The sequence below is a fragment of the Podarcis liolepis genome (genome assembly GCF_965112155.1).
Source record: "Podarcis liolepis genome assembly, chromosome: 10".
Lineage (NCBI taxonomy): Eukaryota > Metazoa > Chordata > Lepidosauria > Squamata > Lacertidae > Podarcis > Podarcis liolepis.
In genome coordinates, this window is record NC_139562.1 from 21,972,862 (window position 1) to 21,986,510 (window position 13,649).

A 13,649-nucleotide genomic window follows, 5' to 3' on the forward strand; every position below is an offset into this window, starting at 1 on the left:
AACTAATTTCCACTTGTCTTCACGAAATGTATGCAGCTTTACAATCAAGATGAAACTTGTCTCATCTCGTTTTACCAGCCAAATCTCCAACACGTCCTTAAAAGGCATAGTTCCCCTTTTTATACTCACCACAACTTTCACATGCTTGGATAAATCTCTGGAGCTTCTCTGAAGGAAGTCTGAAAAGGCTGCCTAAATTATACAGAAAAGCGGGCGGGGGAAAGAAGTGTGATATAATAATTTCATCTGAATTTCATTTTTGTTGCTTCAAGGATCTGGGTGAAAACAAGGCCTTGTTAAGTGAAGTTGCCCCACAGAAAGAGGCTGAGTTTCAGGGCACAGTTAAGTGCTGAAGTTGCTCTCAGTGAATACATTTCTAATTGGCAAAGTTTCCTCAAATCAGAAAGCGACATGGAATAGGAGCCCAAAATACTCCAAAAGGATAACCAGTGAACTTTTGGAGGCACAGGGATGGAAACTGCCAATTACCCAATTTCATTATGATGTCAGGTGACTTCAAAGGGGCTCAAGATTGAGCCTGAAGATTGAGCTAATTGGTTGGTGTCCCAAAGAATAGTGGTGATGATCCTCAATAATTAAAGCAATAAAACAAGCAATAAACTGTTCCCCCCCAAAAAAAAATTAACAAAATTTGGATTCAGGAAAATACATTTCAACTCACCCCAGCATAAAACATTTTATTTCGAAAGCGGCTGTTGAATTTTTCAGGATTTGCTTCTGTGATAAAGAAGAAGAAGAAAACAGCAGAATACAAGGAGTCTTTACTAAGTCAATTAAACAGTACGCTGCCCTTGATGGTTCAGTTCCTTATTTTCCTTCTGGCAGGCAAACAGCTGAGTTTCTGGCCATTGCTGGCTGCTGACTAAAGAGGAGGGGTGAAAAGGATGTATCTTTGTTTTCTGTGTTCCCTAGATAAGGGAGTCAAAAGGAACCGATGAACTGTATATCAGTCTATTATGGAAAAGGAGGGGAAATGCCCATCTTTTTCCTTTCTTTCAAGAAACCATTGTGTGCTGACTGGTGAGGTGAGATGGCCTTATGCACAACTGAGAAGTGTTTATTTGGATTAATAAATGACATGTAATTCCATTATTAATGGAAGACCTACCCTTTCGCTTCTAAGAAAAAGGAGAAAAGAGTATTGATGCATATATAAGAAAAACTGCTCCTTTCCCCTTATGGGGTACCCAAGAGCCCATACAGAGTCCTTATGTAGCTTCTCTATTGGTAGGAGAAAATAACAGAGGCCAACCAGAGACTATTGAGAAGCAAAGCCCTGTTGCGATCAGGCTTACTAGCTGCTTTGCTTCTCAATATTCTCTGGTAGGCCTCTGTTATTTTCTCCTACCAATTGAGAACCTACATAAGGATTATACGGTCTTCTTGGGTACCCCAGAAGGGAAAAGGAGCAGTTTTTCTTATAACAACGCCTTGTGCTTTTATATTCTATTTTGTGTTTTAATATCATATCTTTATGTTGTGAGCCACTCTCAAATCTGCAGATCATTGTTGAAAAGCGGCACTTAAGTACACTCAGGGCTTGTCCACAAGTCTACTTCTCCAGTGCCAAGAAAGCACAAGTCTGAGCAGTTTTCTGCTCGGACTCACACTTTTGAGGCACGCACCCTTGCCGCACTCCTTTCCCAGGGGAAAGCTGCTCTTTAGTGCTAAATTGGAGCAAACATCAATCTGGAGAAAACCAAATTGCCATTTGCTCTGACTGAACACTAAGGAGCAGTTTCCCCCCGGGGAGGGGGAGCAAGAGGATAAGCCTTCAATCAAACAACCAATCCTCCTTACTTATTAGAAAACAGCATCTGACTGAAACACACAGAGACACCAAAAGGAAGTCCACAAACAATAAGGACACTAAAGCAAACTCCCAGAGGGTCCCCCACACTAACATTACGTATAAAAATTCATTTTTATTATAAATTTGAAGGGGTGGGAAACTCTGAATTAACAGGGGAAAAATCTTTCTGGCCAAATTACTCACCTCCAAGCCTACAGTTTGCTTTTCCCCAAAGTGGTTTCACTCTCCTCTAAAAGTGTGTGTGTGCCTGTGTGCGCACACACAGAAACACACATACATGCACACACTGGCATCCCTGGAATAATGTCCATTCATTCTTTATAGCGCAATATGACTTCATGATTAAATAATGCTTCTGCTAAGTGAGAAAGTAGCTCAGGACCTCATCCCTACTATATAGTCCCAGGCACATTTGGCATGCACGCCAGCACATGTGCACATGGAAATGAGCGCGCAGCTGTCATCACTTCATTCCTTTGCCCTTCCATGGCCCTTCATTATTATGCTTACTGCTCACAGTCATCTTAAACACGATAAAATATGCATTTGCTCTTTCCGTCAGGCATTCAGATCTTTATTTAGCCTGGCATTAGGATGTTCTTTTTTAAAATGGGGGGGGGGGGGAGAGACATTTTTGCATGGCTTTGTGATAGCATGAAAAGGAGGACAAGTATGCTTGTAGTTAAATCAGCCACATGCCAAACAAAGCAACTGAACAACAACTTGAGTATCAGCAGTGTGATTTCCTAGCATACAACCATCTATCATAATGACTGACCATTAGTGCTAGGCTGGGTTGTGCTGTATGGAACTACATGAGTATTAAGGGCCATGTTTCAAAACAGACAGGAGTATTTTGTTCACATGAACAAAGACAAATATTATTATGCACTTTAGTAGGGACTGTTCTGGAGTATCAGTCTTGCATGTCCTGTGTCTTCACAATATACCCCCAACCTTTTCATAGCATGGTGTATCATTTTCAGAAGAATCAGACAAGGACAGCCCAGATTTTTGCTCTACTTCCTGGGCAAAATGTAATCCTTTTTACAAAAGAAGATCGGTAGGATTTCCAATAGTTTATTGGCAGGGGCCCTATTTCTTTGACATTGCATAGCAGGCAGACATTTTTGCAGCAACAGTAAAGATCACCATGCAAGGAAAAAGATTCATCTACTAAACATCTACCTTCTGTGTAGCTGGTAAGGGTACATTTATTGATTGGTTTTATTGCTCACCCCATAACAGAGAACCTTTATGCTGTGTGCAATATGTTAAAATAAAAACAACTTCAAAACAAAGCATAATAGCTAAACCACATGAGAGAGGAGAAAAGCCCAGTGTCAACGTGACTCATTGTATAAAATAATATAAAGTTACCTTGAAGAGTTAAAAGCAGCCCAAACCCCCAACTACACGAGCCCTGCCAGAAAGGAGTTGGCAATCCTTAAGGAAGAGGTGGAGCTAGGTCTCCTCTGAGATTTTTCTCATGAATAAGCAGCTTAGAGGTATAGACTCTTAGGTCACCTCCAGATTTTGCAGAAGGGATTCAAATGCATACCACAAATTTAAGTTTAGACTATTAAAGTAGATTGGAGCAATATGGCACAACGAATCGACTTCCTGCTTTAAAAGGCAGATTGTTTTGCAGGTAGGAAATTGATGGTTATGCACTAAAAATGTAGGATAATGAGAGGTTTATGGGAAGACATTTAGCCTTCCCACAAACAGATCCAAATGCAAACATTGCATGCATCATGTAATCCCTGCACACAGATCCAAATGCAAACATTGCATGCATCATGTAATCCCTGCACACACAAAAACCAGCTGATTGATAAGAAGCTTGTGTGGAGAAACCTTCAGCTCTTAAAGAGAGACCTAAATCATCTCTTGTTTTCCTTTAACTCAAGGCTTGGGCACCTGTCACCCTGCAAGTCCAATATGGCCAATGGGGTCAAGGATTATGGGAGCTGAGGTCCAAGAACATTGAGAGGGCCACAGGTTCATCATCCCTGCTTTAACTCCTCTATTGTATTCTGAGGGATAGGAACAGTCTCCACCTCAAGCTCATCCCACACTGTACTGCAGTGGAAGAAGCCACACCTGTTGCAGCTCTGCCTGCTATATAAGGTAAAGCACCTCTTTGAGGAAGGCTTTCACAACCCATTCATTTTCCACCCTGGTGCTCAGGAAGAGAAGATATTGTTTTTGTTCTCTCACCTCGAGATTCATGGAATTCCAGTGTAACGTGAGCATCAAATCCCAGGCTGAAGTAATTATTGAAAACACTGAGGGGAAGCTGCAATGATAAGACAAGGGGAACAAGGGAAATGCTGTGTGTGAAAAGAAAAATTAAGAATATTCAATGGCAAATGTTAGGACACCTTGGGCAAGACTGCCTTGTTCTTTGTTCCACTAACCCAATATTTTATGATCTGACTGCCAGCAGCTCTGCAAGAAGTATTATTTTCCCAGCTACAGCATTTAATAATAATAATAATAATAATAATAATAATAATAATAATAATAATAATAATAAAGAGGCCAGGAACTGAACCTGGGTTCTTCTGCACATGCTCTACCACTCAGCGACAGTCCCCCATATGAAGTGAAAGGAGACAAAGGAGGACTTTGTAAAAGGAGCACAAAAAGGTCACCTGCAGCATGTAGGACCTTTCTCTTAAGCAATTCAGATTTCTTCTCTGGAAATGCCTCCTGCTACAGGTGAAGCTTGTAAGAACAGCAGTTCACCTCAAGTTTACAAGACTAGCTTAGAAGGTCTGCCTGGTCCAGAGCACCATTGAAGTTGCTACTGAACTGTTGCTAATTAGTGGCGCTCATTAGCCAAGCTGCAGAGGCAGTAAAGAATACCGTTTCGCTGCAACAGCTCACAGGCTTGCTCAGGAAAGATGCCTGAATTGGGACTGTTGCCATCATCAGCCAAGGAACCGGTGGATCCCTGTCCACTGGACTCAAAAGTTTAGTTCTTTTGATTTTACTTCTTTTAAATGATCTAATGTTGCTAACAGATAGGGGTTATTTCGTGATCATTGGCTGACTCTAGTTCTGCCTTTCTAGAAACAGTAAACAACCATGTAAATAATTGCAATTATTTAAGCCAGAAACCTACTGTAAATTCTTCACATTCCTGAACAGCATTCCCCTGTCATCCTGCATGAACCCTGATTTTCTTCCTTCGGTTTATTCTGGTAGAGGAAGATCTCACACTAACCTTCCGTGCTCCATCTTCTAGTTCATCTTGGGGCAAATCAGGATTTCTCTCCACCTGGAGGTTCCACCGGTCCAGTTGGACAATGGTCCCATCTTCTACATGGCAGAGAATTTTTGCAACAGGCTCATCTGTGTATCCCTAGAAATAAGAGATATTCACAGTCCAATGTCAACAACTGGCATTTGTTCATATTAGATGATGTATTGCAGAGATCTAACCATACCGGATCATCAGTGTTATTCAAAGATTGTTTGTGAACTTCATATTCCAACCACTTTTCAAGAGGCAGTGAGAGAGAGATGGGGGGGGTATTACTCCCAGAAATTCCCAAACATTAGACCAAAAGGAGATTAAATAATAATAATAATAATAATAATAATAATAATAATAATAATAATATTTATACCCCGCCCATCTGGCTGAGTTTCCCCTGCCACTCTGGGTGGCTCCCAATCGAGTGTTTAAAACAATACAGCATTAAATATTAAAAACTTCCCTAAACAGGGCTGCCATCAGATGTCTTTTAAAAATAGGATAGCTGCTTATTTCCTTGACATCTGATGGGAGGGCGTTCCACAGGGTGTGCGCCACTACCGAAAACGCCCTCTGTCTGGTTCCCTGTAACCTCACTTCTCACAATGAGGGAACCACCAGAAGGCCCTCGGTGCTGGATCTCAGAGTCCGGGCTGAATGATGGGGGTGGAGACGCTCCTTCAGGTATACAGAACCGAGGCTGTTTAGGGCTTTAAAGGTCAGCACCAACACTTTGAATTGTGCTTGGAAACGTACTGCGAGCCAATGCAGATCACTCAGGACCGGTGCTATGTGGTCCTGGCGGCCACTCCCAATCACCAGTCTAGCTGCCGCATTCTGGATTAATTGCCATTTCCGGTTCACCTTCAAAGGTAGCCCCACATAGAGTGCAGTGCAGTAGTCCAAGTGGGAGATAACTAGATCATGCACCACTCTGGCAAGACAGTCCGCAGGTAGGTGGGGTCTCAGACTGCGTACCAGATGGAGCTGGTAAACAGCTACCCTGGACACAAAATTAACCTGCACCTCCATGGACAGCTGAGAGTCCAAAATGACTCCCAGCTGCACGCCTGGTCCTTCAGGGGCACAGTTCCCCCATTCAGGACCAGGGAGTCCCCCACACCCGCCTGCCCCCTGTCCCCCAAAAACAATACTTCTGTCTTGTCAGGATTCAACCTCAATCTGTTAGCTGCCATCCATCCTCCAACCGCCTCCAGGCACTCACACAGGACATTCACCACCTTCACTGGTTCTGATTTAAAAGAGAGGTAGAGCTGGGTGTCATCTGCATACTGATGAACACCCAGCCCACACCCCCTGATGATCTCTCTCAGCAGCTTCATATAGATATTAAAAGCATGGGGGAGAGGATAGAACCCTGAGGCACCCCACAAGTGAGAGCCCAGGGGTCTAAACACTCATCCCCCAACACCACTTTCTGGACAAGGCCCAGAAGAAAGGAGTGGAACCATGTATAACAGTGCTCACAGCCTCTGTAGATGGTCCAGAAGGATGTTATGGTCAATGGTGTCAAAAGCCACTGAGAGATCCAGCAGAACTAGGAAACCGCTCTCACCTTTGTCCCTAAGCCCACCAGAGATCATCAACCAGTGCAACCAAGGCAGTTTCAGACCCATGGTGAGGCCTGAATCCTGACTGGAAGGGATCCAAATGGTCCGCAACCTCCAGGTATGCTTGGAGTTGTTCAGCAACCACCCGCTCAATCACCTTGCCCAAGAATGGTAGATTTGAGACTGGTTGATAGTTGGCCATATTGCCCGGGTCTAAAGATTTTTTTTTAAGAAGCGGTTTAATGACGCCTCTTTCCGTGGGTCTGGGGATGATTAAGAATGATATAAAACCGAGTGATAGGCCAAGTTCTCAGGCTCAAACTAGATGAGTTATTTAGTGTTGCTGGCTTGTTTTCGTTTTCGTTTTTTGTTTTGGAATAAAAAACAAACTTGAAGCACTGTGACTGGGAGCAGATATGAGGTGGGGGGTGCCTATTTAACCCTTTTGCTTCCAGCTATTTGTCTGATAACACATAACACCTAAGTTGTTTTCCCTTAAAGGTTTGGAAATAAAATCAGTTAGTGGGGAATGTCTTCTGTCCATAGAGGTAGGGGTGAGGGAGAAATTCACTTCAGTTTGCATTTTATTGCAAACTTAGCTAATTTGCACATCTTAAAACAATAAATTAACCAAAAGGCAGCTATCCTTTGAAATGCCTTCTTTTCTCAATGCTACAATGCAGTTCTGTACACAAAAAAGAATGTGTGCAAACATGTGCGTTTTAGGGGAAATTGCACTTAAAATGCATATAAAAAAACCTCTTTAATAATGATGGTGGTGATACTAGTGAAAACAACATAGAAAAATTCATTATATGTGAGGAAATAGCAAGGGAAAGGGGAAATTAAGCAGCCCTTTCTCTTCCATGCTTCACATATCTCTTGAAAGTGGTACCCAAGCAAAGAAATGTGTACTTTGTATCCATCAAGGAATCGTCTACTGGGTTTGATGATGGAGAAGCCTGCCACCTCCTAAAGGGAATATTCAGACACCTCTTTAGCTTCTCCTGCTTCAACTTGATCTCACACCTTTCAGATGACAGCCAGTGAATGTCTGATAAAATATTTTGAGGCCTAACATGCAATCCGCTTACCCCTCCCCAGTTGAGGGTGCGAGCCAGGTCATTCCCGGTGCCGAGTGGAAGTACAGCAACAGGAGGCTGGGGGTTCAGCTGCAGCTCATCCAGGATGGAGAGGATCCAGCCCACCTAAACATCAAATATTACAGGAAAGGAAATGATATCATAGGCTATGGGGCGGCGAAGACACACTACTTGGGATTCTCCAAATACATATCCCATCCATTCTTTAGTCTGCAATTTTATTTCTGCTGGTGTGTGGTTTATACCAGTGTTTTTCAACCACTGTTCCGCGGCACACTAGTGTGCCGCGAGATGTTGCCTGGAGTGCCGTGGGAAAAATTGGAAAGATTTTTTTTTAAAAAAAAAATCAAATTTTTGCCCACTAGGCGGGCGACGGACTGTGTCCTGGGTATGGGGTGGGGTTTTTGACCCCACCCTTGGCCAGCAGGGGCGCCGATTGGCACTCCTCCGGGGGACACCCTCAACTTTTCTGATGTCCGGGCTGTGATTGGTCCAGACTCCAGCCTGGACCTATCACAGTAGGACATCATCTTCCGACTTCCTTCCTGCCCAAGCACAGTGTGTGCAGCAGTGGAGAGAAGAAGACGTCGCGACTCGAGTCACCAGGAGGACCGGAGAAGTTGTCATTTTATTTCTCTTCAGTCTCCACTGAATGCCTTGACTGGGTTAGGGACCCTTATAGCTCAGCATCAGTTGGTGGAAAGGACATGACTTTACAGGAGCAGGAGGAACTAACTGAACTGAGACAAAATCGTGGTTTCAAGCTAAGATTTGCTGATCTACATTTGGACAGTTTTTGGTTGGATACTGCCAAGGAGTTCCCCCTTCTGGTAAACAAAGCTATTTTGACATTGCTCCCATTTTCCACTACATATCTGTGTGAGATGAGCTTTTCAAGCATGATTGCTATAAAAACTAAATACAGAGAGACTGAGAGCTGTTGACGAAGAGCTACGTGTGTGTCTTTCTTCGATTCCAGCCAGAATATCAGCTTTGTGTTCAGCCAAACAGGCCCAGGTTGCGCACTGAATAAAGTATTTTATAATTTTTCATATTTCTGTTTACTTACTATTTCATAATAAAGTAATTATAAAATACTTTCTTTGTGTTTATTTGATTCCTATTCAAGAGAATTACTTTAGATATAGTCAATATAGGCACAGAGTTAATTTTTTTAACATTTTCTAATGGTGGTGTGCCTCGTGATTTTTTTCATGAAACAAGTGTGCCTTTGCCCAAAAAAGGTTGAAAAACACTGGTTTATACTATGAATTTAAAGAATCCAAAAACCAGGATATCCCACTCTCAGCCTAACCCACATCACAGGAGTATTAATGGGGATAAAAGGTCAAGAGAAACACGTACCCTGCCTTGATTTCCCAGCAGGTACGTTGAGGTACAAATGTAATAAATCAGTACAAACAAATATTTCACTCATGTCTCCTCCCTGTGCCATGGCCCTGATCCAAATCACACACAAACACTACCATTCACAAATAGTTTCCTCTCCACCAAGAGGAAAACATGCAAGTTTTCCTGCATGTTTTCCCTGTTACAGCTAACAGCAGCTTAGGGAGGGCTATAAGTTTGGGGAGGAAATCAATCAGGGGCAGAAGTTGGGACAGCAGCACCCCCATAAGAATATAATAAGACCCTACTGAATTAGGGCAAAGGCCCCATCTATAGCCCGGCATCCGTTCTCACAATGGCCAACGCTCTCTCCCTCTCCCTGCTCCTAGATTCCTTTAGGGTTCATCTCCCTTTCACCCTCCATGTTGTACTACAGCCCCAGTCCAAATTCTCCACTTGTTCTCAGCAGGCTGCATTTTGAGAAATAAAGCTTTGGGGGTTTCAGCTGAGTTTTTTAAAAAATAAAGTATATTATTATGGATCCTAAATGCTTTGCATGATCTTTAGAAAATTGGATACGACACCCTCCGAATTGTTCCGAATCAGAAGGCTGCCTGAAAGAGTCTAGAATACAGATTGCCTGAAGTTGACGATGTTGCATTTTATTGCCAGAAGAGGAAAAGTTAACAATTGGGCAGGTACACTGGAAAATCTCCCACTTTCTGTTTCTTTCAATAATGCAAAGTAATATCTGGTCTCATTGAATATTCACTAAATCCATTTGAGCAAGATTTTCATTTCTAGATTTAATGGCTTTTGGAACAACGAGACGTTAATTTGTTTCTAACATAACCTCAGCATAGATAAGTCATGTGTCTCTCATATTAATGAGAAGATGCTGCCCCCATTAGCTCAAAATGTGAAATGGAAGGAATGTGGAAACAACAAACCCAAAGCCAGCGTTTTAAAATACAGCTGCGTGCATCACATATCTCTAGCTGTACAAGATCTCAGGGATCTCTGCATGTAGAATCAGACGTGGGGCCTTTGTGATGTGTGGTTTCATTTATGCACACGCATGGGCTGAGCATAAGATGCAAGATTCACAGCATTAATACTCCAACAGAACTTGCTCTCTTGCTCAGGGAGACGGGGAGTGGGGCAAAGCCATAACTTTGAATTCAGCACAGGGAACAGGTCAAACCTCTGTCTCTTTTCCCTGCCTAGTTCAAGACTGCCAGTTATTTGTTCTCCTTCACGGAATCTAATGCAGGCATAGGCAAACTCAGCCCTCCAGACATTTTGGGACTACAACTCCCATCATCCCTGATGACTGGCCTGTTAGCTAGGGATGATGGGAGTTGTAGGCAAAAAACACCTGGAGGGCCGAGTTTGCCTATGCCTGTTGTAATGACATTTCCTCCAGCCAGGGATGGCTGGCTCCCCCTTCTGCCCATCTTCAGTTGGTCATTCCTGTGTCACACAGTCACCTGTTATCTTTACTTATGCAGCCAGAGACTTGGCTGAAGCCATTGGCTTAATAAAGAGACTGTTTCAACCAGTTTAGCAACCCCTTTCTCCCTTCTTGCAGACATAAATCACAAGCTTAGAGGAGATCCCAAAGATGACATCCAGACTGACATCCCCAATACTATAACTACGACAGAGGCAGAAGCAGGAGGAGATTATCTCCCATCTGCCAGAAATGTCTTCTATTTTGTTGTTGTTATTTAGTCATTTAGTCGTGTCTGACTCTTCGTGACCCCATGAACCAGAGCACTCCAGGCACTTCTGTCTTCTACTGCCTCCCACAGTTTGGTCAAACTCATGCTGGTAGCTTCGAGAACACTATCCAACCATCTCGTCCTCTGTCGTCCCCTTCTCCTTGTGCCCTCCATCTTTCCCAACATCAGGTTCGCAAAGAAGAGCAGGCATATACTGTACAGCATTCCAAGGCCTGGTTCACACATTGCTTGATTTATCTGCACTTTATTCCTGCATCTTGAGGCAAGCTTCACACATGCATGATTTTACACTCCATAGCTGTAGCACAACCCAAACTTCTCGTTTCCCAACACCTAACAAAATGCTCTCCATTGGAGTCATATAACGCTGTCGCTGTTCATATATAGTAATAAAGAATAGAGAAGTCAAGTCATGTGCATGGAAGTGTGAATTGACCCTTAATAACCAGCAGCTGCCTGCATGAAGTAACTTCACTATGAAGCCTTCTGCTTTTTTGTGTCCATGCTGTTGCACCCATGAGGAACAAGACACACATCGGAAGCTAATTTATACCAGGTCAGACTATTTGCTCCTCAACATCATCGCCACTTTTTTTTCTTAGTTGGTGTGTGCTGTATGTCAGTGTTGCTGTGACCCCTTTCATGCATTAGGCTCAAAGCAATTTCCCTCCTTTGCTTATTACCAAAAAAAAAAGGTGTGGGACTTACCGTTCCATCCCCACCACAGGCCAGGATTCGAAGATTTGGCATTTTTCTGTACAATTCAAGCCTATAAAAAGAAAATGAGCATTAAAAAAAAGCTTATGTGATGATTCAGCCTGGGGGCTATTAGTTGGCAAACCCTGCTTTGAAAAAGCAAAGAGAGATGTGAAAAGTGTGCCAACAAGCAACTGTAAGCAGGTGAACTACCCAGGTATGACAATAAGGCCAGGGGTCAACAGGTATGGGCAGGTCAGTTAGAGCAGCTGACAGAGAACGATGAGACTAGGACATTCCAATAAGTATAGCATAAAATAAGTGGGGTCCACCAAATGGACTCTCTGCTGGTTTCTGTTTATGCCACTGTGCAGTGCTCTTGGAGTCACAAGACTCTGTTTTGCATTCCAGAGATTCCAGGCTGTTGGAAGTCTCACGGAAGACAGGAGACGGATGTGATGTTACTGGTTTCCTCTTGTTGTTTGGTTGCTCTCTGCTTTCACAGAAAGAGCATGTATATTTCTTTTCTGTCTGCGTAGTTAGAAATAAAACCTAGCAATGTAGCTCAAACTTCTTGTCTCTTCTGCTGCTTTGATACTCTGCTGAATGGGGAATGTGGCTGGAGCCTTATAAAAGGCTCAGGTCGTTAATCATCGTCGGAGGAGATTCCGAAGGCTCAACCAGAGGAGTAGCTCGGTCATAGCAGAGATTCCGACACTCTCTCCCTAACCCCCCCGCCCAAGGCCCAACATGGGAAAAGGGAAGCAACATCACAGGACAAATGAGATGGACGGGTAGGACTCCAACAGCATTCAGCATGGATAGGAGAAAGGGCACCATTTCACCTAGGAGCTTCAATCAAAATGCCAAAACTTTATTAACTCTGGAGGGAAACAGAGGCAATAATCAAGCCCATGCCCAGAAACTGTGTGGTACAGGTGGCCTAGTGGAGTGGAGTGAATCATTACAGAATATTACAGGCATAAATAAGGGCAGACTAATATGTTAAGTTTTTTATTATTATTTGACTGAGTGAAAAATTAGATAAACATTATTTTTATTATTAAATGAATTAGTTTTCTTATCTCATCTTTCTTCCATCATAGAAGTCAAGGCAGCATTCACCAGGTTCGTTCTTGGCCTCCCATCCAGACGCAGAAAGTCTTACACCTGCTTAGCTATGTTGCTGTATCACATATCTTCAAACTTAGGGTTGCCATACGTCCAGAATTTCCCAGACATACCTGAAATACTGCTATCGGAAGCAGTGTCCGGATGGAAATTGATAAAAATGTCTGGGGAAATCTGGACATATCCATGTCGGCAGTGTCATCTTTGGCAATTTTCCTTTAAAACAGCTCAACAACTGTTGCGTCCAGATTTTCACTGTTTGAAATATGGCAACCCTATTCAAACTACATGTGTGGCTTTGTGAAACGTGCCACAATTTCTGCCAGTGATCCTCTTGGCTATATCAATCCTATTTGCTTCTTTTATATATTTAACATCCACACACAAAGCAGTCCACGATTGAAAGTGCTATGAAAGCAGCACCTTATAGGAGGTCTAGTAACTATCAGAGAGCACCACCTTGTGGCATTGAAAAATATGGTCTGCATTTCAGATAATGAAAAGTTGCAACACGGAAGTTTACCACTAGTTAGTTTCTCCCTGCAAGAAATCTGATTTGTGTAAAATTCATGCTCAATTCACATGCACCGAGATGCAGCTGCTGACTTGTCTCACAGAAGTTGTGTCTGCCATTCACTTGTGGGGTAAATAAATGCACTTCCGTGCAGCTGCTAAGAGAGAGGCTCAGAGCCAGTGCCAGATTTATGTATAAGCTAAACAAGCTATAGCTTAGGGCCCCACTCTCTTGGGAGGTCCCCAAAAAAATTAAAGAGGGAAAAACCAGGATGTACATTTCCAAAATATAAGATAAAAAACATAAAATAAAAGTTTTGTTATTGCCAAATGCCAATGTGTTTGCATTATGAAGTCTGTTATGGATAAAAATCATTTTAAGTTAGCACTTAATAATTATTTCACTATTAATATACTTCTTCTTAATTGTATTTCACT

General features: G+C 42.7%; 1 protein-coding gene across 7 annotated transcripts in view; it reads right to left on the reverse strand.

The window, feature by feature from the left end:
• DGKI (diacylglycerol kinase iota) overlaps window positions 1-13,649 on the reverse strand; it is a 247,578-nt gene that overhangs the window by 93,484 nt on the left and 140,445 nt on the right. For all 7 annotated transcript variants that reach the window (XM_083461921.1, XM_083461924.1, XM_083461923.1 and 4 more), the window contains 6 exons: window positions 11,580-11,640; window positions 7,768-7,881; window positions 5,070-5,207; window positions 4,058-4,136; window positions 683-738; window positions 130-192 (listed from right to left, as the gene is read on the reverse strand). In XM_083461921.1, the coding sequence (XP_083318047.1) occupies window positions 130-192; window positions 683-738; window positions 4,058-4,136; window positions 5,070-5,207; window positions 7,768-7,881; window positions 11,580-11,640 (511 nt within the window). The remainder of the gene's footprint in view (window positions 1-129; window positions 193-682; window positions 739-4,057; window positions 4,137-5,069; window positions 5,208-7,767; window positions 7,882-11,579; window positions 11,641-13,649) is intronic.